We start from the raw sequence: 26,698 nt of genomic DNA, 5'->3' as shown, positions 1-26,698 counted from the left end.
ATTTGTGTCTACTGGCAAGATGCCATAAGAAGTTAAAGACACCTTCTACTGAGATGTATGCCTATCCAGAACGTTTTAGGCACTGATTTAGGGCCTCATTAAGAGCTGTCCATCATTTGATGCTCAAGTTGCACATAGAGTGAAGGACTGGATGAAAAATACGGGTAGATACGAGGTGTACAATTTTTGCATCATTCCACGTTTCGGACCACGGAATTAGGGATAAAAGTTAATGGCATGTTTTTCTATGTTCAAAAGGGGTGCAAACTCAGAAGACTATCCCCCCCCCCCACCTCCTCTCCAGAAAAAAATATTGGCACTGTATGAAGATGCTGGCATTGCACAATACATAGTTGAATAAAGAGTATATTTACGCTATTTTGAAATAGCAAAATGGAATTTAAAAAAATCTTTCCAAGGATTATGGCAGAAAATTTGCAACTAGGGTAGGTTGCCACACTTATCTGAAAATATTTTTACGTATATCTTACATACCTACATCTACGTCCATGAGGGAGCAAAAATCTGCCTGCATAGATGTCAACATTTTTATGAATCAGGTCCATTATGAACCAGTCACACACCTGTAATGGGACCAGCACTCTTCGAATACTCATCCTAACCTGATGACATTTGTGAGTGACACCAGTACACAAGAAAGATATTCGACACCGTCTATGAAAACAAAGGTTTATTTGGACATGTGAAAAACACATTTGACATTTCCAGTTATTGCACATGGTTTTTAACGAAGATGTAAATGCGGCAAACATATGACATAAATTAATATATAAATATAAATACTTATTGAAATAAAAAATACTTTCTTTAATTCAGGTCAAATACATTTACAAAGAGATGTCCAAAAGTCCAGATTTACAGATGAAGCAAGTGAAGCCGTGATGGTGGGGAACGGAGTCAGGGGACCACAGAGACGGGCTCCATCTGTGATGTCGGCCACAGTTATTGGCTGCTTCTCCTCGTCCTGTCAATAGAGAGAAGATGAAGGATGAGAACAAATAGGTACCACAGATGCTTAGCAGGAGCTACAAGTAAGCAGAGTGTACCCTCTGGGTGCGGGATTTGTGCTGAAATGCACTAGACCATTGTGTAATTCCTAATGGAAGTGGCCAAGTGACATTAGTGCAGCAATGCATAATATAGGCGTACTGATGTCACAACATCTTCCCTTTGCCACATCTTACACATATGAAATGTTCGTGCACTACAACTAGGTCTTTCTGGGGATATAGCCCAGCTGCACTGATGAGACCCCAGCCTCTGTCCTCAAGGGAATATATTGGGTTGTAGGTAGCTATTAAGTTTCAGGTAAGTAAATAAATTTTTTGCCACAATTGGAAGTGGTACAGCTAGGTCACCTAGTAGCGCTAACTACCCTATGGAGTAGGGATGCGCCCCAATGTGGTGGGCGCAGGACAATCTGTTGCCTAGATCTACACTAGTGAGTGCAGTACTTACACTAATTTTCTAATTCACAATTTCACATGCATGGAACAAAGGCACCACCCTTTGCCTACTGTGAGTATGACAGGAATACATTAACCTCTAGTTGTATATAATGCACATGGAGGTATGCAGCACTGAAACAACATTGAAATAATTAACTAACTGGGTTTAACCCAGTCTCTAAGCAGGTGGTCATTTTGCCTGTGTAATGCCTTCTGTGTTTAGCAGAGGTATGTATGTATGCTCCTTTTTCAATAAGAATGCTATTTAATGCCAATTCTCATCATTTTCTGATTTCTTTTTAGAGTTATTCTCTGTGTACACGCTGCTGGTTTGTTATATGCTGATTGATTGGCTGCAGAAGTTACTGGGTAAATAACGTTACTGAGGTGATTGCAGATCTGCGTTAAAATGTCCCTGAATTCATGGCTCCTTTCATTTGTAGGGTGATGGGAAGGGTCGATAGATCATTCTAGGTTGTTGAGAGTCCCTGATTCTAATCTGGGGCTTTCAGTTAACAAATATGTGAGTTCGGAGTGTCCCAGGATTCATTATCCTCAGGGAGACTACTTAGATTGAAGCAATTAATAACAATAAATAATTTTCAAAGGAAAGCCTTGGCGAGTAAACACGAGTGCCTCAGGTGACCTGGAGCCATCTGATGGGGGAACAGACCTATTTACTGCAAGCAAACTCACAGAATTTGTGCCAGCAACCCTGACATGGTTGACAATTAGGGCGGCTGAGCAGTTTTGTGTCACTGGGACACCGTTGTTCCAATCCTGGTCTTTCTTTTTACAAACCATAGGCACAGATTCATCAAGGTAAAATCCGCTCGCAGAGGGGCAGATTCTCAGAATCTGCCCCTTTGCGACCGGTATTTTTGCATTTGGGATGCATCATCCCAAATGCAAAAATCGCAAATTAAGAAATCGCAAAATTGCGATTACTTGCATTTAAGGAATCTCAAATTGAGATTCCTTAAATGCAATGCATTAAAGTTTTAAAAATAGCGATTTCGCTAATAGGGCTCGCAAATTACCATGAAGTTGAACTTCACAGTAATTTGCAAAAACTTTGAAAAATGCACTAAAGTGCATTTTTCAAAGTTTCATGTTGCGCACATACATGCCCTAAGGGCATGTGTGTGTGCAACATATGTGCACAGATCAATTTCAGGGGTGCAACAGGGTGTCCTTTGGACACCCCTGCACCCTTGAAATCGCATTCTCAATTTGCTATTCGCTAATTGCGATTCGCAAATTGAGAATGTCTTCCCATTCATTCCAATGAATGGGGAGGTATTCCTTAATTGCGACTCGCAATTTGCGAGTCGCAATTAAGGAATTTTAAGAAATCGCTATTTTTTTAGTGATTTCCTCATGCATTGCATTTTGCTATTCCTTAATAGCGAATCGTTATTTTTCGCTATTAAGGAATAGCAAAATGGGTTCTTGATGCATCTGCGGATTAGTTATTAGATGTGCATTGAAGCAACCAATGATGTCAACTCCCAGAATGCACTGCTGTGTACCATGAAATCTCAGGACTGTTAAAGTAGGTCTAGGTAACACATATCCATCTAATGGTCACCTGCATTAACCATACTTCACAGTGAAAGCTACATTACATTATTGGCCACTTGGATGTTGTTGTCCATGAATCCAGTCTCACAAGGGCAGAACGGAGATTTATGCAGCTGTAGTTCAGCCATTCTAGAGGAGAAGGGCTGTCTCTATGTCAGTCCTTGCCACTAGCAGCATGGGCCATCCCAACATGCACCAAATACCTCACTGCATAATGCAGTTTACTGAGACCTCAATCGTGCATGCCCTGTACCAATCTTCGAACAGAGACATTGGCTGCCAAAATCATGACCCAAAAAGCCCCTATGGAAGAGATAAACAGATAACTCATGTTACCTGGCTCCCCAGAATGTAAGGGCGACGTGTGATGGAGAACTAAGTTCAGGAAAGTCCTAGGACTTGTGCATTGTGGCACGCCAAAATCAATCAGAGCCAACCAGAGACCAAGAACAACCTGCAGTCCTGTAAACACAAACCGGTCCCAGAACACATGCACAATATGTGCCAAAACACTCATAACCAACACAAGCCAAGAATGAATGGCAATACACTGAGGACATTTCAGGGTCAGGACTCATGAGCTATGCATGCCTTCTTAATCAGAGCCAACCAGAGGCCAAGAACGACCTGCAGTCTAGTGAGTGCAAGGAGGCCCAGGACCTATGCACAATATGTGTCAATTTACTCAGAGTAAAAACAAGCACAAGAACGAACAGCCATCTGCTGAACACTTACAAGGGCCAGGACTCATACGCTAGGCATGTCGTCTCAATCAAAGTCAACCTCAGGCCAAAAATGACCTGCAGTCTAGTGAGGGTAAACACTCCCAGAACCTTTGCACAACATGGGTCAACGTATGAACAACCAATAAAAGGCAAGGACGAATTGCAGTCTACTGAGCACAACAAGTATGAAGACTCAGCCACTACGCATGTCAACTCAATCAAAGCAAACCAGAGGCCAAGAATGACCCACAGTTTACTAAGCACATAGAGTGTACAGGATTCATGCGTATTGCACGTCAAAATAATCCAAACCAGAGATAGATGAAAAATTATGCGCAGCTTCCTGATCACATGATGGAATCAGAACTCATGCATAATACACGCAAACTCAATCAGGGCCAGCCGCAGGCCAAGAACGAATTTCAGTCTACTGAACACTTACAAGTGTCAGAACTCATGCGCTGTGCACTTCAGTTTACTCAGGGCCACCGACCGGCAAGAGCTAGGGGCAGTCTAATCAGTACATGCAGGGTCCGCGAATCACGGTCTGTAGATATCAAGTAGCTCGGAGCTAATCACAAGCCAAGAATGATCTTTAGTACACTGAGTGCATACAGGCCCGATTACTCATGCGCTGTAGACGTCAACAAGCTCAGAGCCAACCAGAAGACAAGAATGATCTTTAGAACACTGAGTGCTTACAGGCCCCATGACTCATGAGCTGTAGACGTCAACAAGCTCAGACCCAACCCGAAGACAAGAATGATCTTTAGTACACTGAGTGCATACAGGCCCCATTACTCATGCGCTGTAGACGTCAACAAGCTCAGAGCCAACCAGAAGACAAGAATGATCTTTAGTACACTGAGTGCATACAGGCCCCATTACTCATGCGCTGTAGACGTCAACAAGCTCAGAGCCAACCAGAAGACAAGAATGATCTTTAGAACACTGAGTGCATACAGGCCCCATTACTCATGCGCTGTAGACGTCAACAAGCTCAGAGCCAACCAGAAGACAACCAGAAGACAAGAATGATCTTTAGAACACTGAGTGCATACAGGCCCCATGACTCATGCTCTATAGAAGTCAACAAGCTCAGAGCCAACCAGAAGACAACCAGAAGACAAGAATGATCTTTAGAACACTGAGTGTATACAGGCCCCATGACTCATGCTCTATAGAAGTCAACAAGCTCAGAGCCAACCAGAAGACAACCAGAAGACAAGAATGATCTTTAGAACACTGAGTGTATACAGGCCCCTTGACAAACGCGCTGCAGACATTAAGTAGCGCAGAGCCAACCACAAACCAAGAATGATCTTTAGTAAACTGAGTGCATACAAGCCCCACGACTCCCACTGTAAATGTCAACAAGTTCAGAACCAACCACAAGACAAAATGATCTTAGGTACACAAGACTCATGCGCTGTGACGTCAACTCCCTCAGAGCCAACTAAAGACCAAGGACAACCTGCAGTCTACTAAGCGCATAAAGGTATTAGGACGCCTTCGCTATTCATTTAAAACCATAGCCCAGAAGAGACCTCAGAGGGAGAGATAAATAAATAGGCTGTGGGGTTTTAGGTTTAAACCTATAATAACTGATAAAACCCCACTGAAAGAAAAATAGCCCTCACTGGTGAAAACACATAAACACTGAAAAAACACCTGCACAACCACAAACTAAATGCCATTCAAAGAAAGGAAAAAGAAAGTGAAAGAGTAATTTTGTTCTTACTGAAGGGGTCAATAAAATGTAACTTTGTTATAAAAGCTAGCAGTAAGAAAGACTGGCTAACATTATTCTGATAGAGTTTTGTTCTTTAGGGATGCCACTAAAATATTGTTTCTTCTTCCATTTACTTTTTTCAGTTTTATGGCCTTTGGTCTAAAGATGCAGGGTTTAGTTTCAAGTTTTAGGTTTAGCTTAATTATTTTATAAACTGTAGAGAATCAGGACATATCAAACTCATATTTGATATTTTGGCTGGATGGGTAAAATGGCTAGTTTTATAAAAATCTTTCCTAATATGTGTCATCACATTTGCCCACAGAGAATGGGTAAAAACACTTAATACATCAGACCATAGTTTCTAGTGAGTCAGTATTGATAGTAGGTGAGTTGCCAACACCTCATGGCTTTAAACTTTAAATGCAAGGTATAGTGACAAGTATATATATCACCACCAAGCATCTGGGATAGTGGTGAAAACGTGACACCAGGCTTTTGGAAAACATGGAACGCAGCGTCACTTGTTATGCTCTGCTAAAAAGGTTCTTTCCAAGTTCAACAAAGATTGGAGTGATATTGTTTGTATTTGTAGTGATTCAGCTACGTATATAAGAATTTTGTGTGATGACCTGTCAAAATTGATACCCGAGCTGAAGTGATTCCCTGTAGGAGTTCCTTGCCACTTGTTAGATGGTATGCTGAAAACATCTTTACAATCTTCAGAGTTAAGGAGGGATGCTATTGACTTTTTAGTCCATTCTGAGGCACTGTTTTCTTATGCCCAGGAACTAAAACGCAAATATTTATCATTTTGTGCTTTATGTGGCATCAAAGAAAGAGTCATCCCAACTCTGCCCCTTAGCTGACGGTTCTCAGCCCAAGGGGCTATGAATGCTGAGAGGGCCTTTTCACAGAAGTTTACATGGGAAGGAAAGCGCAAGCGCACATGACCAAAGACTCACTGAAGAAGTATTGTATGGTGTACTACAATAAGATTAATTTGCAAAAATCTCTTTGGACCTCATATACACTATACGTACACTGTCTATATACCATGTTCTTTCAGTGCAGAAAGCAAGCAATGATAAAAGCAAAACGTTCCATAAACACTGCAAAAACACTTTTTCTGTTGTTTTTAGTGGCGTGAAAATGTGTAACCACTGATAACAACTGTTTTTTAAGATAATGAAAACACTGAAAAAACCCCACCAGAATTTACCAAAAGTAGAAACTGAAAACCGGACAGCCTATAAATAAATAAATGATTCCTGTTCCGTCGTCTGTCGGCACCCCTCCCAGCAGCGCCAGCCCCACCACGCTTACCTGCAACGCACATGCAATGAGTGGATTTTTCTAAGAAAATTATACATTTCCCATTGCTAACACTTGCTTCGAGGAAAGGTTGGTTTTAATGCAATACCCTCTAGTTCTGTTTTAATAGATTGGGCTTTGTATAAAATCCAACTGGCATTTGGGCTAATCCAGCCCACTATGCCCCAGTAATGCCTGTTTGATGCAAAACGAAGCAAAGACCTGCACAGGTGGTTTTACTCTGAGAACATTGCACCTTTAAAGCACCTTTAAATGCTCTTGCGAGACTTTGTGTGGCTTTGCGCCAGCACACAACCTTGTTATATCTCGGCCATTGTGCTTATCTGACAGCAGGCGAGGCAGGATAATTAGCCATCTTGCCTAGACGATTCTGAATGAGCCAGAAGAAAGCAATAGTCACTGTAAACCAAACGTTTGGAAATGCCAACATTTTAAAGTTTGTGTCCAAAGCTGAACATTTGAACTTTGAAAACGAAGCCCTAAATAGTCTCAGATGCAAACTTTGTTGCACCCTTGGCTCCCTCTGCTGACATCTGATGCGACCCGGAGGTATCCTTGTCCAATATGGAAAGTCAAGCCTGGCCCTTGATCTACTGGAGATCGATAAAGGCCATTACGTTGAGTAATAGAAACACCAGTTATTTAGGACACGTAGAAAAGGAAAAAATGCAAAATTAACTGGCATGTATAATGCGGCGAGTCAATATTACTATGGGTTCTTTCTCAGTGATGGGGCTTGCCATAAAGATAGCATTGTAAATAGCTGCAAACATCTGCTGCTCCTGAAAAGCTCCTTTCACTGAACCAGTTTTCATTTTATGGTACATATTGTGCCAGCACCCTGTGACATGGAGCTGTTTGCCATTAGATGTCATGTCGTTGCACGAATAGTATGAACTCGAAACATACATGTAGCTTGCTGTCTGTGGAGGAGAACTAACAATACAGAACGTCTAAGCAGAATAAAAGGGGACAGCCTTTTCATTAAAACATATGTAGGTGGTGATGAAGATGAATTGCACTTCAAAGGATTTGACAAAAAATGGAAAGAGTATGGATGCTGTTCGCTTTTTGCTCAAGGTATTATTGGTTATAAGGATTTGGCAGCAGCTATTTAAATTTTATTTGATTTACCATTTCCAGTGCTTATTTGGAGCCGGTGGCTGCAGGTGGTGTTCTCATTTATAAAGACCACCTCTTTTTTTTCCACAACAGACTTTGATCAACAGCAAGCGAGAGAAAACACAAAAGAGGGAAAGAATGAGGAAAAGAAAGATGAAAAACAGGGACAGAGATAGAAAGCAGGGAAGAAAAAATAACTCGCAAGAGTGAGATGAAGAGGTAGGGAGAATCTGGAGGTGGATGAAAAGGGCATGTGGTAAAATCAAGACTCTGCAGCTTTGGTATGCCTCATTCTACACTTATGCTTCAACAAATGAATCACTGATTATTTCTAAAGCTCTGTGTTCGTCTAGAGAGACACATCTAAAAACATAACTCCTCACATTTGGAAGTACTGAAAAAGCTGAAAGATCCACCTGCGTTCAGCAGAAAAAAGCAAGTGTTAAGTACCTTTTTGAACTGCAAGTGGTCAGGAAAAGAACGCCTTTGAATTGTAAGGACATTCCATAAATTTGGTACCAGGAAATGGAATTCAATAGGCAGGGTCACTGAAATTATATGAACCTGTGGCCATTGTGTTTTTTCCATGGTTATGGATTTGCTGCGTTTGTCACATAATCCATGATCTGCTGCATATTTTGCAGATTTTAACAAAAATTATTGTTTCTAGCTCAAACGGACCAAAATAGTGACACATGGTGGTGTGCAGTGGGCGGCACATTGCTAAGGTTGACTATTCACCTTTCAGTTGCATATTGCTATATTTGGGTGTAGTACTAATAAAGTGCCTTGGCAGTGTTAACATGTGTAAAAATGATAAAATAATGAACCCATATTATCACAAAATGTGGATTATTGTGCTGCGTTATTTGCATTTACTTGCCACATTATGTAGTGAGCTTTGCCACATAATGTGGTCCTCTCTTGCTGCATAATTCCATTGACCTTGCCAATAGGTTGACCCCACGCTTGAGCACATAGAATTTGTGGGACATAAAGCACGAGCAAAGAGCTGGGTGAAAGAGACGAAGGCGTTTGTTTTAAGTGAACCCCACCTGCAATCCAGAGCACTGTAGTCCACAAAAGATTTTGTGCAGCAGTGCAAAGCTCTGCCAGCTTTTGAGATGTGATCACATTTCCTAAGTGGTGCAACCTTCTGCATTGCAAAGTCTTGAATGCTTTGCAGTTTAGAAAGAAACGTCTATAGCAGACCTAGGTGCCGGAAGCTTCAGTGATCTAAGCATGAAAGAATGCAAAGCAGTGCTTAATTTGAGCCGGTGGTGGCTGGTGCTCAGCACCAACACTCAATCTAGAACACCGGAACTTATGAAAGACACCACATGGTGGCACTGTTTGTGAAATATAGATATAACCACGACAACAGTTGTTGGGTAAGCAAATAGTAATTAAAACAACTAATACCTGCCACCCAAGCCATTCTTGGGGACCTCGAATCGTCTGAATTGTCACACTTGTAGCAGTGTGATTGCTGGGAGTTGTGTGAGTACTGTCATTGGCAGTGACGGCAGTGGCAATTGGTGGTGCAGCCTGGGTGGCCTCCTGATAAGAGCCCTGTCACTTATTTTCTTACAAATTAAGCGCTGAATCAAAGCCACCAATATTCTTTCGACCTCCAAAATTGTTGCTGCTATACCAACGACCAATATATTGGCATGGTAAATAGAAGTAAAGCTGAGAATAGTAAATCTATACTCATCAATACATACTTAGGTTAAGAATAGTAAACACATACTTAGGTACATATGATTACTTTAAGAACATTGTGGTAATTGATACAGTGGATGCAATATTTGTCAACCAAGATGTAGTGACACTTAACCCACCATCACAATGAACTATGTTTCTGAGGGAAGAAACTGACAAATCTTACCAAAGATGTTGAGTTATAAAGGTGACACTGCTTATTCTGAGTCCTGTCCCAGGATTGTACATACTTAGGGGTTTATGTAGAGTTTGTTGATCAACACGATCCTCCAAGAATGAGGTGGATGCCCCGACCACTGTATTATAAGTACATATTATAAGTATATTATAGCCTATGGCACGTGTAATACAGTGGAGGGGATAACCACCACCGTTTGAAGGAGCATCCCGTCTGCCAATCGCTGAATAGCAGGGTTGGATTTAGCGCTGGTCGCGCGCGGTGCGACAATCAGTTTTGGCGCCCCCACATCCCATGAAGCCTCCTCGGATTCTCTCACTACCACCTGCAAAAGTGCCCCTCAGCTTTCCTATCATAAGATATTGCTAAGCACAGTGCCCCCCCCCCCGAGGTCACAGTGCCCCCCTCCACAGGTCAGCACCCAGTGCGGCTGCACCAGTCGCACTGCCCTAAAGCCGGCCCTGCTGAATAGGACCCTAAGATTGGTATGCTAAGAGAGGACTCCCCTGCCCACCTTTGCCACCAGCTGTAGCTATACTCGCAAATTCAAGGGCTGACCCATGGAAGATGACATGATGATTTATACAGGATTCAATAGGAGCAAAGGTCACTGAAATGAATAAAAGTATTGTTTATTCAGCGTTTCAAAAATTCAAAATGCCTTTTGATACTCATTATATTAAGAGCACAGTTAAAAGTATGTACTTGAAGCCCAGAGGCTCTAGCTCTGATCTTCCAGAGATTTACCCCAAACACTAAAGCAGGGTAGACTGCATCCCATTAATGAATGGACCAATGTTGTCCATCTATGAGGGATATTCACACACGTACATTGAAATAAGTGGCCTAGTTTTATCCTATAGGGCTATATGGTTGTATGGGTCTTCATCACCTCGGAAGAATCCAGATTCTGTCCCGCGGACTAAAACTCCTTAAACCAAGGATCTGTGAGAGGTCATTAAGCTAATGAACATATGTGCATTTTTTACAGACCCCTGGCAAATCATGCTTCCCGATCCTTTTAGTAGAAAAGGAGCTTAAGGGAGTTCAAATTAAGCCATGATTTGATGTTTTTTCTGTTTCTTTATTGTGGTGAGGTTTTTCCTGCTTCCCGCGGGCTCCTCTAGCATTGTACAGATTGGGTTTATCGGCCAAAGGGGACCAAATTAATCCCATATTTTCATATTTTGGTTCATCGTAGTAGGCATTATTAGTTTCTGTGCTTTTAAGATACTTGGAGATGTTGGGACCTTCTCAATAAGGGCAGGGGCCGAGGAAAAGCATAAAGGATCCAAATTTGGTTTGTGATGATTGTGGTCAGGATGTTCTATTCGCCCTCGGGTACCCTGAGCTCTTGTGAGCGCATAGGATGGTGTGGTTTTGTTCTGTATGATCACTGACCAGGTGTGTTTTTTGCTGGAACGAGATCCTATGGTCTTCTGCAGTTTCATGGTTGACGGAGAGCAGGGTACCCCAGCATATTAAATATTTGCACCCCGTGAATACTGATGCAAAAGTCACCAGCACTGGACCACACAGCTGCCACTAGGTGGTCACCTGTTATCTGAGGCCATTAGTGAACACAAACAGTACAAGAGGCTGATGCTGGTATGGTCTCCTGCTCAATGGCCATCCAAAAGGAAGGTGTATGCTTCAAATTTTGTCAGGGGCCTTCCTTTCAGAGGGAGAGATGCAGAGCACAGATCCTCACAGTCTAAAGGGCTCAGGATGGTGCTTTAGCCAGGGGCTGTACCGCCGTGCGGCATCGCCACCCGGTGCGAAGGGCTCCTGATTTGTTGGTGAGAGTGCGGGAAAGTCTGAAGTACTGGATCACTACTATTAGCTCAATTTTACATTCCACTAAAGGTAACCAGTCTTGGTGACTCAGGTGTCCTTTCGTTGGGCTGGCTCCCTGGTGGTGGCTGCAGTCTGCATTGTTCACAGACTGGCAATCTCATAGAGTGGGCTTGAAACATGTGAGTGGTGTTAGAGAGTTCACTTGTCCCTGTCTGGTGATGTGACGACATAGTGAGAAATAATTACCGACTGGAAATGTCCGTTTATGGCCAGTTCATGGTCTGGTGACGTCAAAGTGCAAGATTTTCACAGTCTGGTTATAGCAGTGGCGGCTAGTCACAGTTTAATGATGGCCAAGTGTGTATTGGTCACAACCTTGGTGTCATAGCGATAACTAGGTGCAGTCAGATGATGCCATGTCATGGTGTGTAGATATCTAGTGATGTCATAGTGATGACTAGTTACAGGCTGGTGATGGCATGTAGTGCAGACTAGTCGCAGTGTGGTGTTGTCATTGCGTAGTCTCAAGGATGACATCCACAGTCTGTGGTGACATAAAAAGCTATGATCCGACGATAGACGATTAATGAAAACATCATCACCACCCAACCACGTAGCATCATCGGACTGACTCCAGTGCACACTATACCGTTACCAGAACGTGACTGAGTGGGTTCATTTCAGTCGGGTGATATCACAACGAGGGCGCTTGATGATATCTTAGAGTGGACTGGTGATGGTCAAATGATGCTATGGTGCATATTGGAGCATTCTGGTGATGTCACTTTCCTAATTGGTCAAAGTGAGCTATCAATCAAAGGATGAGCTGGCTGTAGGCTGGTAATATTATTGTGTTGACTGGACGCACTCATGGTGTGGATTGAATGCAGTCTGGTGACTACATGAGCAAGGCACCCTCTGAGATCAGGCTGTTGAAGCTGTTCATTAAACTGGAGGAGTTAAAGACATTCATAAGCAGAAACAGCTGGTGCTCATGAAAGTTCATGTATATTATCATTTTGACATTGGTAAAAATGGTAAAATGTGCGATGTGCGTCTATTTCAGCTGTACTCCATATTTAGAGCTGTGTGTACATTGTGCTCACTCACACTTCGCACGTACCACCAGATTTAACTGGTGCTGAGTGAGAGAGAAAAGCAGTAAAAATGTGGAAATGCTTTATGAAACGGGAGCAAATACCACTGGCGAGTGGCAGTCCTCATTTTCTGTAATGTGTAAGCTGGGTACCAAAAACTGTGCCTCGATTCTAAGTATAGATCGTGGGGGCATATTAGCAAGAACCTCGTTAAAATGATCGCCGTTTTAGCGGCAGGAAACTGCTGCTAAAACGGCGATAATGGGCGTGCTAATATGCGTTATAGAATTCCAATAGAAGCCCAGGTTAGATGTCCTGCACATCTAACCAGGAATTCTATGGGAATTCTATAACGCATATTAGCAAGCCCATTATCGCTGTTTTCGAGGCAGTTTCCTGCCGCTAAAACAGCGATAATTTTAACGAGGTTCTTGCTAATATGCCCCTTGGTTCTTTCAGGAGGAGGGCAGGGGATGGCCATAGCACTGCAACAGAGCTTCAAGGCCCTGATTACAGGTTAGGTGGATATATACGCGGAGTTTCCAGGTGGCCAACATTTCCATCACCACCTGGTATCTTCTCCACACACAGAGCCGGTTGTTACAAGCTAAACCTGACGGAGTGGGGAATAACTGTGCAGATCTGGATTTACTGGGCAGAATTCCATATTGTATTTCCAGCTCCATGGGGTTTACTCCACACACTTACCAACTGCTCCAAGCATTTAGCCAATGTTTATAAGGTTTATTTATTCAACAAGGATAACCCTATATGCCCATGGACCACTGGTCAATATATGTATATATGAACAAAAGGCCACGTGGAACTCATTCAAAGAGAGACCTCTCTCTGGGTTAGAGGACTCTACCACCTACTTAGCATCATAATTCAGACCCAACTTAATTTTAACAGAAACAAGAGTTCAGAAAGCACAGTACTGGACAAAGTACAAAATTCCATCCTACATATACTCTTGCATCCCTACATCTGTTGAAAAAAGTGAATACAGTGTAGACAACGCAGTGCTCACAAGGTGATCTTATTTACAACATATCTTCAACCTTTACAACTCCTCAATGTCAGCTCTGGTATATTTATGTTTGCAATGTATTCATCTGTATAAGATAAAGTGTCTTTTGCCATGAAACCCACTTCGAGTCAGTAGGTATGGTATCTATAGGTCCTTGCCTCCAGTGGGTGCCATAGCTAACGATACGTTATCTTATACAGGTGAATACATTGCAATGATTGCAGAGGGAGCCTCCTTGTTAAGTAATACTACAGCCCCAATTATAAAAATAACAGAGCTGACATTGAGGAGTTGGAAAGGTTGAAGATATGTTGCAAATATGATCACCGAGTGAGCACTGGGTCGTCTGCACTATATTCATTTTTTTCACATCATATTGTATATGTGTGGATGCAATGCATGTATGACGGAAATTTCTACTTTATTCAGTGCCGTGCTTTCTGATCTGTTGTTTCTGTTCAGTTAAGTTGGATCCGAATTATGATGATAAGTAGATGGCAGAGTCCTCTAACCCAGAGATGGGGTCTCTCTTTGAATAAGTCCCACGTGGCATTTTGTACAGATGTACTAATGTTTGAAGAGCCCTGCAGCCGCACTTCATCCACATACCACCGGCCACAGCCTCTCTAGCATCTCTCGCATCATCTCCAGATACACAAGCGTCCACTTGCTTCCTACTGCTTCCCCCAGAATGGAGCACTTCTTTCAACTTCTGATCATCGGCAGGAACGTTGGTGGTAAAAATCATGAACATCTTCAAACCTTCTTTCAAGTGGCCAGCATCCCAATTCACTTGTTGCTATGCAACCAGGCTGGAATCAGCATCATTGCCCAGTGATCAGATGGATTCTACCAACCACAAACTATCATCTCAGGCTGATTGGGGAGCTATCAGAAATCGAGTTAAGGAAGAGGTCAGTCTTACCAAGGAAGATTTAGTCTGTTTACTCAGGAGGCATCTCTGGTGTCTGGAAAGGTGGAAGTGTCTGGAAAGTAGAGGTCTGGCTAATGTACCAGCTTTGAGCACATGATCATCAGAGTTCAGAAACAAATGGCCTGGCCTGAGGCTTGTGGCCAGCAGGTATGTGGTGCCAGCTAGGATGTGCCAGTAGAGGTCCTGATAGCGTGTACCAGATTTAGGTTTATGACTAGCAGAGATTCGTAGTAGCGGTCCAGGCTACATGTGCCAATCTTATGCATAGGAACATTGGGGATGTGTTGTTCTGGTCTATATACCATGCATCAGTCTTGGGCGTATGTCTGGCAGCGATGTGTAGTAGAGAGCACACAACAAGCGCAAGCCTTGGGTGTATGACTAGCAGGTTGTGTAGTGGAGGGCACACACCATGTATGAGTGACAGGGTGTGTGGTGGAGGGCACACGCCGTGTATGACTGACAGGGTGTGTAGTGGAGGGCACACACCGTGTGTGACTGACAGGGATGTGCAGTGGAGGGCACACATGTGTATGACTGGCAGGGTGTGTAGTGGAAGGAACACACCGTGTATGACTGATAGGGATGTGTAGTGGAGGGCACACACCGTATATGACTGACAGGGTGTGTAGTGGAGGGCACACACCGTATATGACTGACAGGGTGTGTAGTGGAGGGCACACACCGTGTGTAAACTGACAGGGTGTGCAGTGGAGGGCACACATGTGTATGACTGGCAGGGTGTGCAGTGGAGGGCACACATGTGTGTGACTGACAGGGTGTGTAGTGGAGGGCACACACCGTATATGACTGACAGGGTGTGTAGTGGAGGGCACACACCGTATATGACTGACAGGGTGTGTAGTGGAGGGCACACACCGTGTGTGACTGACAGGGTGTGTAGTGGAGGGCACACATGTGTGTGACTGGCAGCGTGTGCAGTGGAGGGCACACATGTGTATGACTGGCAGGGTGTGTAGTGGAGGGCACACACCGTGTATGACTGACAGGGTGTGTAGTGGAGGGCACACACGGTGTATGACTGACAGGGTGTGTAGTGGAGGGCACACACCGTGTATGACTGACAGGGATGTGTAGGGAGGGCACACACCGTGTGTGACTGGCAGGGTGTGTAGTGGAAGGCACACACCGTGTGTGACTGACAGGGTGTGTAGTGGAGGGCACACACCGTGTGTGACTGGCAGGGTGTGTAGTGGAGGGCACACACAGTGTATGACTGACAGGGTGTGTAGTGGAGGGCACACACGGTGTATGACTGACAGGGTGTGTAGTGGAGGGCACACACCGTGTATGACTGACAGCGGTGTGTAGGGAGGGCACACGCCGTGTGTGACTGGCAGGGTGTGTAGTGGAGGGCACAAATGTGTGTGACTGGCAGGGTGTGTAGTGGAGGGCACACACAGTGTATGACTGACAGGGATGTGTAGGGAGGGCACACACCGTGTGTGACTGGCAGGGTGTGTAGTGGAGGGCACACACCGTATATGACTGACAGGAATGTGTAGTAGTGGTCACTCGTTACCTGAGCGCGTCTCTCTCTCTCTCTCTCTCTCTCTCTCTCTCTCTCTCTCTCTCTCTCTCTCTCTCTCTCTCTCTCTCTCTCTCTCTCTCTCTCTCTCTCTCTCTCTCTCTCTCCTTCCCCCTCTCTCTCTCTCTCCTTCCCCCTCTCTCTCTCACTCCCTCCCCCTCTCTCTCCCCTCCCTGTCTATCTCTCTCCACCCTGTCCTGCGCTCCCCGTTTTAAAGGACCTGCCCCCACCCAGAGTCCTCTGCCTACATAGGGACCGAAGGCAGACCTCCTCAAACCCCTATAGTTTTCTGTGCCCCCCTCCAGGCACCTCCCCCCACCACCACCCTTGGTGCAGGAGCGGAGGGGCTGCCAAGTGCCGCGGACTTTTTACATTTTTGATTTTTGCAAAGCCGGCTCGCTTTGGGCTCGAGAGCTCCAGAGGACTTTGGGGTCAGCCAGACATTTGAGACAGGGTCGCCACCTATGCTCCCTGATAATTACAGGCTGCTCATCCCTAGTTCAGTGCTTCATCCCAAATTGGATCAACTTGATGTCTGTGGAGGGTTTTGGACAGAGGCGCACCTAGAGTCAAATTTTGGGGGGGGGGGGGAGGGGGTGGTTGGGTGCTACGAAATTTTTTGGGGGGAGGGGGCTGCAGGGGCCCTAAAAAGAGGTGAAAACCATCAAAGCCTCATTAACAAGCAAAATATCTTTAAAAGACCTGTGAAGTGCTGGGTGCGGCTGTGTGTGTGCCCAGGAAGCTGTCTCATCCGCGCCTGGTTTTGGATGCAAATTGTAGGCGGACGAGGGAGGGGGTGGGGGAGGTACACGTGCAAAGTCCTCTTTAATTTCTGGAGGGATGTTTATGAGGAAAACAGTCCAAAAAGGGAAATCCCTTTCAGTAATGGCTGTAAAACCGAAACACCGCTTCATTCCGATCCTCGACTGAGATGCTTGAAACTGAATAAACCACCCGGGGGAGTCCCGTGACCGTGCACAAATGGTATTTCCCCAGACGGTTTTACCGCCCAAAATTTCTGAACGCCTGAAAAAGAAGGACCATGTTTCATCAGAGATCACTGCCCGGGCAGTGCTCCTATATATATGGTGAAATGTGGTAAAGAGAATGCGGAATTTACACCTATTTTAGTGCGTGTTTTACCGCAGAGGTCATATTAGGGTGATAATCACAATGGCATCTCTTGTTAACATACATTATCTGAGAAGCAGGACATGAGGGGGGTTTAACGAGGAGTGGAAAGGCAGTGCAGATTGTTAGCGGGACTAAAAACAAGGGGGCAGATTTACAAGCCCCTTGTGCCTCTTTGCACCGCCATTGCGTCACTTTTTGTGACGCAAAGGCGGCGCAAACAATGTGCCCTATTTACAACGTGATGGATCAAACCCAGATCTTTTGACTGGGTGTGAGTGTTTGATTGGTTCAGATGCTCCGTCCATCACCGCCCCCTTTTGTACTGCTTTGGCCGGCATAAGTGTGGCAGGGTATGCTCAGACGTGAGTCCCTTGCTCACTTTGCCACTGGATTCAAGCAAGCCGGGCTGAAGACGGCTGTAATGCCAGAAACCGGTCCTCGGAAGCTTGTTTCCGGTCCAGGGAAGGCATGGCTTGGCAGTTCGGGCTGGACTGTTCCCATGAGGCACAGTGTCAGACTGATTTTCATATGGCCATGTCTGAACTGGGGTGGCAGAGTGGGCCAAAAAACGTGATGGATTAAACCCAGATCTGTTGACTGGGTGTGAGTGTTTGATTGGTTCCGATGCTCCGTCCATCACCACCCCCTTTTGTACCGCTTTGTTCGCCGTAAGTTGGCAGGGTATGCTCAGACGTGAGTCCATTGCTCACTTTGCCACTGGATTCAAGCAAGCCTGGCTGAAGACGGCTGTAATGCCAGAAACCGGTCCTCGGAAGCTTGTTTCCGGTCCAGGGAAGGCATGGCTTGGCAGTTTGGGCTGGACTGTTCCCATGAGGCATAGTGTCAGACTGATTTGCATATAGCCATGTCTGAACTGGGGTGGCAGAGTGGGCTAAAGAACGGTGATGGATCAAACCCAGATCTTTTGACTGGGTGTGAGTGTTTGATTGGTTCAGATGCTCCGTCCATCACCACCCCCTTTTGTACCTATTTACAACGGGAGGCATCTAGGGAGATGCGTCACGTTGTAAAGCCTTGCGTCACATTATACCTGCGTCAGGTATAATGTATGCAGGGGTGCGTTCCTATGGAAGAAAGCCTCGTAAAAGTGACGCAGTGAAATCTACAAAATTTCACTGCGTCACTTTTCAGACGCTGCTGAGTCAAAACCTTACGCCTGCTTCAAGCAGGCGTAAGGAGTGATGCAGTGTAGTGGGAATAGGACACAAATGCATTGCTGGAGTTGCTTCGTGCTTGCGACACAACTCCAGCAATGCATAACTTTTGCCCCAACAGATTCGTCAGAATTTCTGACGCATCTGTCAATCCATCCGCCATGGTGCGCCGTATTTACAATAGTGCAATCATTTTTTAGGGTGGCGCAAGGAAAGTGACGCATCACTATAGATGCGTCACTTTCTTGTAAATCTGCCCGAAAATATTTTGTAAAATAGCCAATATTTTATAAAGACTGCAAGAGATGGAGAGGGAAAGAGAGAGTCTTTGTGTGTGTGCATGTAAAAATCCTAGGTGAAATCCGGCAGACACCTCACCATACCGGACTGAACTTATCCCAACTATTTTCTGCAGAATAAAATTATCAGGGGGTGTAACACCCCAAGCACCCCACCTGCAGCTACACCCCTTCCTGGAATACAATGCTATTAGCATACCTGCCGGATATGTTAATATGATGAACATATCAGTTTTTTTTATACAGTTATCCCATGCACTCTAAATTGAGACAGTTCTCTCTGGAATAGAAGAACCAGGAGTGCAAATTTTCTTTCCCAAATGACAAACCCTTGCACTTCATACTCACCAAAGCATCCTTAGCACCCTAAGCCACTCAGCGACCCGATTCTGTCGAGTTTGACTCCGAAGCATCCCCGGTAAAGACCCTTTTTACTTCTTCCTCGGTACCTCCTGGATGAGCCCACAAGGTCACTGAAGAGCCTCTGCAGGGCTTGGTCGTTCATGGATGGACCCTCAGGCTGGTCCCTGGAACCCCGCGTCCACTGCAGCTCAGAATCCTGGGGTTCCAGGGCACCGGTGGGCATCGTGTCCTCCCTGTCGCGATCCACCTCTTCCGAACCGAGGGTGTGCTCAAAATCCTCATCCAGTATTCGAGACAGGCTCTGAAAAAAGGGTTGGCACTGGTTATTAGAAGAGCGATGAATCTTGCTAGATCATGCAGCCTGGTATACTTTAGAATCTGATTTATCGTTTTCCCTGAAAATACATTTTGTCCAACACCCCATGGAGCAAGGTACAGCAAATGCAAGAAAAAAACTGTATGATTTTTCCGCATATTCATGGATATAGAAATGTATCCACAACTTCTACTAGTAAACAGAAATATAGTGGTGGTGCAGGTATGCTGCTGGTGGGAAGGCAAGTGACATGACAGCAAAAATTGCAAAGCTTAAAGTGCTGTTATGAGGAGGACAGATGAGGTGGGATGGTTAAAATATTATCAAATGGAGGTCACTCAAGGAGTTATGGGTAAAGTTGTGTTAAGAAGAGCCGATTATCTGAGAAGATGGCTCAGATAGCAATAAGAAGGGCAAAACAACTGTGAGGATGGAGAAAAAAAATGGAAGCGGGTTAGTGGTGCCACTAACCCCCTTCACATTTTTTCCCCATACTTACAGTTGTTTTGCGCAATTGTAGCGTGAGTGTATCACATGACGGGTTGGGTATGACTGAGGGAGACACAAATTAAAATCAACGCAGTAAATTAATTTTTTTTTTAAATTTAAGAAATTGGTGACCCATTTCCTAATAGTACAGGCGGTATAGGACTAACCGCTGGCCCAACAGATTTTCTTGAAATATCATAATGGATTGGTTAGGATTTGAGCAGTGGATTCACCGCATGAACAAGTCCTGTGTTGTGAATGACTATAAGAGTGGGGGATGACCTGTTCTCTACCCCTGTAGCTCCTTTGTGTATATGATAGCAATAAGAAGGGGTCTGCATCAGGTTCATTGTGATGTGAGAAGGACCACACACGAGTGGCTTGTTGATGTTGCCTTGAGGCATTGAACAGGTAGGGTCACCACAGCAGGTACAGAAGTGTGGAACATGCTTCAACTTTCATGTAAGGATACCTCATCCCCCAAGACTATCCAAGCCAGGATGAAAATCCACCTAATGAACAATATATCTCCTGATACATATTTATCCCAAGCCAGCCTGTGATATTCTTTCTATTATCATCTCCCTTTGAAGTTCTGTAAGCGTACCCAAATAAGCACATTATGAATTGCAGCTGTTGCCGAAAGATCTGTAATCAGCCCGTTTTATCTTCTCACCTTATCTATTACTGCCTTATTTATGTTGTATGATTAAGAACGTATGCGAGTGAATCTCTAACCAGCTGCTGTGCTCTCTTTCACCCTATTCCTTCTGATCACATCCTTCCTCTCCCTTCTAGTTCCATTTTTTGTGTTGTGAAGCTAGACTTTTCTAGTATTTGCTACACATAATAAATACATCCATTTAAATACAAACACACATTGTGGAACTATAGGTAATGCTGTAAGGGCATGAAAATGGGTATCTTTTAGAGTTGGCAGGTGAAAGTGTGTTCGCTGCTCTCAGAAGGATGAATGAGGTATTATCTTTCTGCTTGTGAGAGCAGGTGACGGTGTTCATTGAGTTTCCGTACTGAAGGTAAAGGTACGTCATTTCATCTTCGAAGGGCCAAGGAAGATCTGACTCTTGGTCTTTGCAGGTGGCTGAAGTTGTGCCTTTGGTCTTGAAAGGTCTGGTAATGGTAGAATTTGTTTTGTAAAGGCAGGCAAATGTACATTTTTTGCAATAGATAGAAAGGTGAAGGTATTTCTGGTCATGCAGGAGTGTGCGATGGTTTCTTAATGAAGGTGAAGATGAAGGTGAGCCAGGTCAGAGACAATAATGTAGAGGTGTGAGTGTTGTGCTAGATATGAGGTGGCAGTGTGTTTTTGTCTCTGAGCAGATGGGCGAAGATATGTTTTATCTTTGATGAGCCAGTGACGATGTGTTTGATCGCAGAACAGTCTTTTGGTGTTGGAAGAGCAGGTGATGGTGTGTCATCTGGAATCGCAGAGAAAGGTGTCATTGTCGGTGTAGAAAGGGTAGATGCATGTGTTTGTTGAACCTGGGGGGGTCAGATGCAGGTGTCTGATCCTTGAAGGCAGGTGACTATGCATCCAGTCTGGTTTTAGGAGAACATCTAGAGGTGTGTTTGTTGTGTTACACATGCAAGTGACTGTGTGTTTTGGTATTGGACAGGTGGGTGAATGTGTTTTTGTATAGGGGGATGGCATGAACTTGTGTCTATGTGCTAGAAGAGCAGGTATGCATTTATGTGTTGAAAGGAACATCAAAGTGCTTTGTCTGGAATCATAGGTACATTTGTGCTTGTTAGTATAGGTGCGGTTGGTATGACAGGTGAATGAAGGTGTTTTTGTATAGGGAGAGGCGATAAGCGTGTGCCTGTCTATGTGCTACAACCGAATGAATGCATCTATATATTGGAAGGCAGACTAAGGTGCATTGTCTCGTATCATAGATTAATGTGTGCTTGTTGGTATAGGAAATGTAGGTACATGTGCGTCTGTTGGAAGTGTAAGTTCAGTTGGAGGAGTCTGATCCTCAAAGGTAGGTGAGAGCGTGCCCAGTCCTGGAAGGCATGTGGAGGTGTGTCCGACCTTAGAAGAACATGTAGAGGTGTGTGTTTGTGCTAGACATGCAAATGAGGGTTTTGGTATTGGACAGGTGGGTGAAAGTGTTGTAGGGAAATGGAGAGCTGGTGAAGGTGTGTCAGACCCTAGAAGAGAAGGGTTGTTTTTTGGTGTTCGACGTGCCGGGGTTATGTGCGTTAACTGGAATCCTAGATAAAGGTTTGCTTGCTGGTTTAGAAAGGTTAGATGCCTATGTGTGAGTCAGATGAAAGTGTTTAATCCTCGAAGGCAGGGGTTTAATCCTCCCGTGCAGCCAATCTTAGAGGCAGGTGAAAGTGTGTATTGTCTTAAAAGGAGTTTTTTGACTTAGGAGAGCTGGTGGACTGGTATCTATGTCCCAGGAGAGCAGGAATGTCTTTTGGTGTTGAAAGATAGATGAAGGTGTGTTTTGTAGAATCGTAGATACGATATGTTGGTTGGTGTAGGAAGGGTCGATGCATGAGTGTACGTTGGACCTGTAGGGTCAGATAAAGGTGTTTGATCATCGAAGTCAGGTGATGGTGTATCCAATCCGAAAAGGCAGGTGAAGGTGTAGCTGGTTTTTGGGCGCGTGTAGGTTTTTTTCTTGTGCTAGACATGCAGGTGGATGTGTTTTGGCATCAGACAGGTGGGTACAGGTGTTTTCAGTCAGGGGAAAGCTGATGACGGTGTGTTTGATTCTATACTAGCAGGACTGACTTCAGGTGTCCATCTAGTATAATGGGGTGACCCAGTGCCCCTCAGAACCTGGGTGTACAAGAATGTGGAGAATGTTGGTTCTGACGGGTATTAAGGGGTTTGTCAGGCAGGTGAAGGTATGCCATCTGAAAGGACAGATAAAGGTGTGTTTGTTGGGATAGCAAGGCAGGTGAATCTGTGCCTGTTTTTCTGGGAGCGATGTGTGAGGGTGCGGTGTCCAATCCTAGAATGAAGGTGACATGACAGTGCGTCTGTTTGAGATTTCAAGGGAGGGCAAACAAGCCTCTGTTAAAAGTGCAGGTGAAGAGTAGTCTGTGGGTTTCGGAGAGGTTGATAAAGATACTTTCGGAATTTGAGGTCAGAGTATGGGTCACTTGCTTTACAATGATGAGTCAGTGTTGGTCTTGGGAGGGAATGTTAAGGTGTGCCAAAGGGGATTATAGGTCGGATTAAGAGGTGTTTATTAGTGTGGAAAGGACCATGGATGATGGTTGCTTGACTTAAAGAGCCGGCTACGGTGTGGGTGTTCCTATTTGGACATGTGAAGGTGTTGTTGGTGTTGGAAATGCAGGTGAAGGGCTGTATTATCATTTTCGGATCGCCAGTGAAAGCGTTTGTTGGCTTTGGCAGGACTGGTATGGGTGTTTGTTAGTCTTGAATGGGTAAGTGAAGACACCTGTTGGTTTGGGAAGGACTAGTACGTGTGTCTGTTGGTCTCACATGGGTAGGTGTCTGTTGGTCTCTTGGTTTCTGAATGACCGGTGAAGGTTTATTTTGGTTTTAGGTGGGCAGCCTGGGTGTTGACTGGTCGTGGATGGGCAGGTGATGGTGCCATGGTGGTCGTGGAGTAGCAGATGAACATATGGTGGTGGCACAGCAGCTCGTCCCTCCTCCTGCCAGGTAGGATTTCTTTCTACCTTTTGTTGGACTCGCTGACGCTAGCTTTTTCTGAAATGCAGAGTGACGTTAATCAAATGCCCCTGTAACTAATGACAATCAATGTAATTATTCATCCATCTTCATCAGACATCTTCTTTGTGTTTTAATTGAGCGAAGGTACCTCTTTACTCATCGCTTCCAACACACTCCATCCCTGCCCTCCCTCCCCCGACATGATAATTATTATCCCCTTCATCTCTCTAGAGTGATAGCCTGAAGTTCCTGAAAGTGTCACACTAGAAATAATAGGTTTGTGATGAGCTTGACAGCCGTGCACACTCACTGGCAGCAAGACTAATTCGTCAATGTTTCGGTAGTACAACTGGAAAAGGTAGCCCCCCCACTGATCCTCTCTTCCCCTCATGGTCCCCCATCTCTCGCCTAGAGGAAAATATGTTGTTAAGTGGATCAGCCAACAGACCTGGGTTCAAATCCCGGCATCCCTATTAAACCGACTAGTAGTGTGATCCTCGGCATATTGCTTTTATCCCCTTACACCTTGGTTAATTTCTTTGCCATGTATAGTAAATACCTAAACATGTAGGTTTAAGCTATAATATGTACACTTACATTTAAAACGTCAATTATAAAAAAAAAGTACAGTTTTAAACTGGCTACTTAATAGTTTTTTTTATCTCGCGTGGACAAATGTCCTGAAATGTACCGACAAATGATTAAATAAACACCCACCCATCAAAGAATCCCTAATTCATGTTCTGAGAGCTCCGGGTTCGATCCTCGAGCTGGTTGCTATGGGCATTGCCCGTCGGGATGGAGGAGGAGAGGGGAGATGGGTACCAGGCACCTGCCTGCTGCCCGGGATGCTGCTACCCTACCTGCAGGTTGGAGAGGGGCTTGGCTCGTGCCTGCTCCTGGCCCAGGAGCAGCAGCAGCAGGAACCCGCAGCAGGCGAACTGTCTCATGTCCGTGCCTTCTCGTCTTCTGGATGTCTCTTGTTCGTGGTGCGCTCCCGTCTTCCGCTGTAATGTTGGCCTCCCTCTGAACGCAGATGCCTTTATAGTCCATCACCCCTCCCTGCTCCCTCATAGCAGACCCACACCCCCGATGCCTGCCCCCTCAGAGCGCCCTGAAGCAGCAGGAGTGGGCTGGGTACAAAAAGACTGATGCTTTAAGCTTTCGGCACGCCAAAGGAAATGATAAATGAATTTTCTTTCATACAGGGTTTTTCTCCCTTCTTTTTTTGAGTTCTGTGAGGGAATTCCAATTGAACTGCTTCAGATAGGGAGTAAAGGTCCCCCGTAATCTATGCAGTGCCAGATTGTTAAATAGAATATCGTGGATTTAAGTCTGTTTACGGTTTTTCGTGCAGTGTGCTCTGTATTAAGCAGGCTCTATTTATTCCTAACTTATTGGACAGCTCGGGGGCTCTTTCTCACCGGCTTCTGTGCTGTTCAGAGAGTGGCACGCTGGGCGCTATAATGCCACGGCATCAAGTCGTGCGCAGTGGACTGAGCGCAGACAGAGGGTTCCTGGAATGAACGAGACGGGGAAACGCGTGATGTGGGTGAAATCTATTCTGAAAATAATTCGTGGGACTTTGAAATGGAGGCGCCCTTCCTACCGCTGCACTTGTGCCTCGAGGCAGGCAGCATGTTCTTCAGTGCGCTGTGGCACAAAGGAAGGGGCTTTCTCTTCATTGAGTATGTGGTTCAGACATTAGGAAAGGAGGTCGCAGAAACTGGGAGTAAGTACTGATTTTCGAGGTGCCCTCAGTGCGAACCAACGGCCTTGCCCCGAGCGAGGAGGTAAATCTGAACTCAGGCACAATAATGGTGCACAGTGTCAAACCACAGATACTGTGTAAATTGCACTCAGACCCCGGGGTTTTGCTTGCACAATATCCTCGATTTAATACGTGGAAGAGATGAGTCTAAACACGGTGCGGAGGGGGGTACTGTGCCGTAAGACTTGCTGCAAGGGAATTTGCTAAATGTTATGGTCTAATGCATAGGGGAAAACTGAGAATCCAGCTAAAAAAAACCTCAAAGTTGGACTACGATGGGGTTCTATAATGGAATGTTTTGTGCTTATGTCTCCTTCTGGCTTTGGATGAAGTTGATCAAGTTGTGCCATAGGATATAATGCACTTGTGATGAGGCGGACGGGATATGTGTCACGTTGTACCATAGGATATAATGCACTTGTGATGAAGCGGACGGGATATGTGTCACGTTGTACCATAGGATATAATGCACTTGTGATGAGGCGGACGGGATATGTGTCACGTTGTACCATAGGATATAATGCACTTGTGATGAGGCGGACAGGATATGTGTCACGTTGTACCATAGGATATAATGCACTTGTGATGAGGCGGACGGGATATGTGTCACGTTGTGATGGAGTAATCTATCCACCAAACTCTAAATAAAGCCCCAAGTCCTTACATAGGAATTAATGAGAGAACTTAGTGGAACAGAAAGGTCTCCGTCTTCATGTGATAAAGGGTGAGCGCGTACCTTACCTATCTTGGAAGATCAGAAGTGGCTAATGATCTAATTGTATTTATTCTGAGTCCTTCTCTTGGAAGCCGTTTAGAGTAGCCAAGCAAAACCAACCTCCACGTAGTGCACAGACCACGCACAGGATGGAAGATGGCTAACATTGTAATGAGGACAAGTACACAGCAGTGAAATGCTGAGTCTCAGTTGGAGCTGAGGTGTTACCCTTCATCCCAGCATTGCCGTACCAATGAGATGCAGGCTGCAAAGGCAAAAGTCACGGACTATCTATGCTTTGACCTGAACATTGACCTGTTTTCCCTTTTTGGATGTTTGAGGGGTCCTAATCCCAACCCTCCACTCAACTGCCGACTTAGTGCTCTTTGAGGACATCTTTGATGTAACCTAAGTTAAACAAGTCTTAACCTGGTCTCTCACTCTGTCGTCTCAAGTGGGTAGCTCTGTTTTTTTTGTTGT

General features: G+C 44.9%; 1 protein-coding gene across 1 annotated transcript; it reads right to left on the bottom strand.

The window, feature by feature from the left end:
- Positions 1–676: 676 nt before the first annotated feature.
- LOC144753109 (C-type natriuretic peptide 1-like) lies at positions 677–24,731 on the bottom strand. The gene is made up of 3 exons (XM_078640900.1): positions 24,596–24,731; positions 19,234–19,549; positions 677–985 (listed from the first exon to the last, which is right to left on the bottom strand). The coding sequence occupies exons 1-2, from the start codon at positions 24,680–24,682 to the stop codon at positions 19,244–19,246; spliced, it is 393 nt and encodes a 130-aa protein (XP_078497026.1). The 5' UTR covers positions 24,683–24,731; the 3' UTR covers positions 677–985; positions 19,234–19,243.
- Between the last annotated feature and the right edge of the window lie 1,967 nt (positions 24,732–26,698).

Source organism: Lissotriton helveticus, chromosome 5_1 (genome assembly GCF_964261635.1).
Source record: "Lissotriton helveticus chromosome 5_1, aLisHel1.1, whole genome shotgun sequence".
In the NCBI taxonomy this organism is placed as follows: Eukaryota; Metazoa; Chordata; class Amphibia; order Caudata; family Salamandridae; genus Lissotriton; species Lissotriton helveticus.
This window is presented reverse-complemented; position numbering and strand designations above follow the sequence as displayed.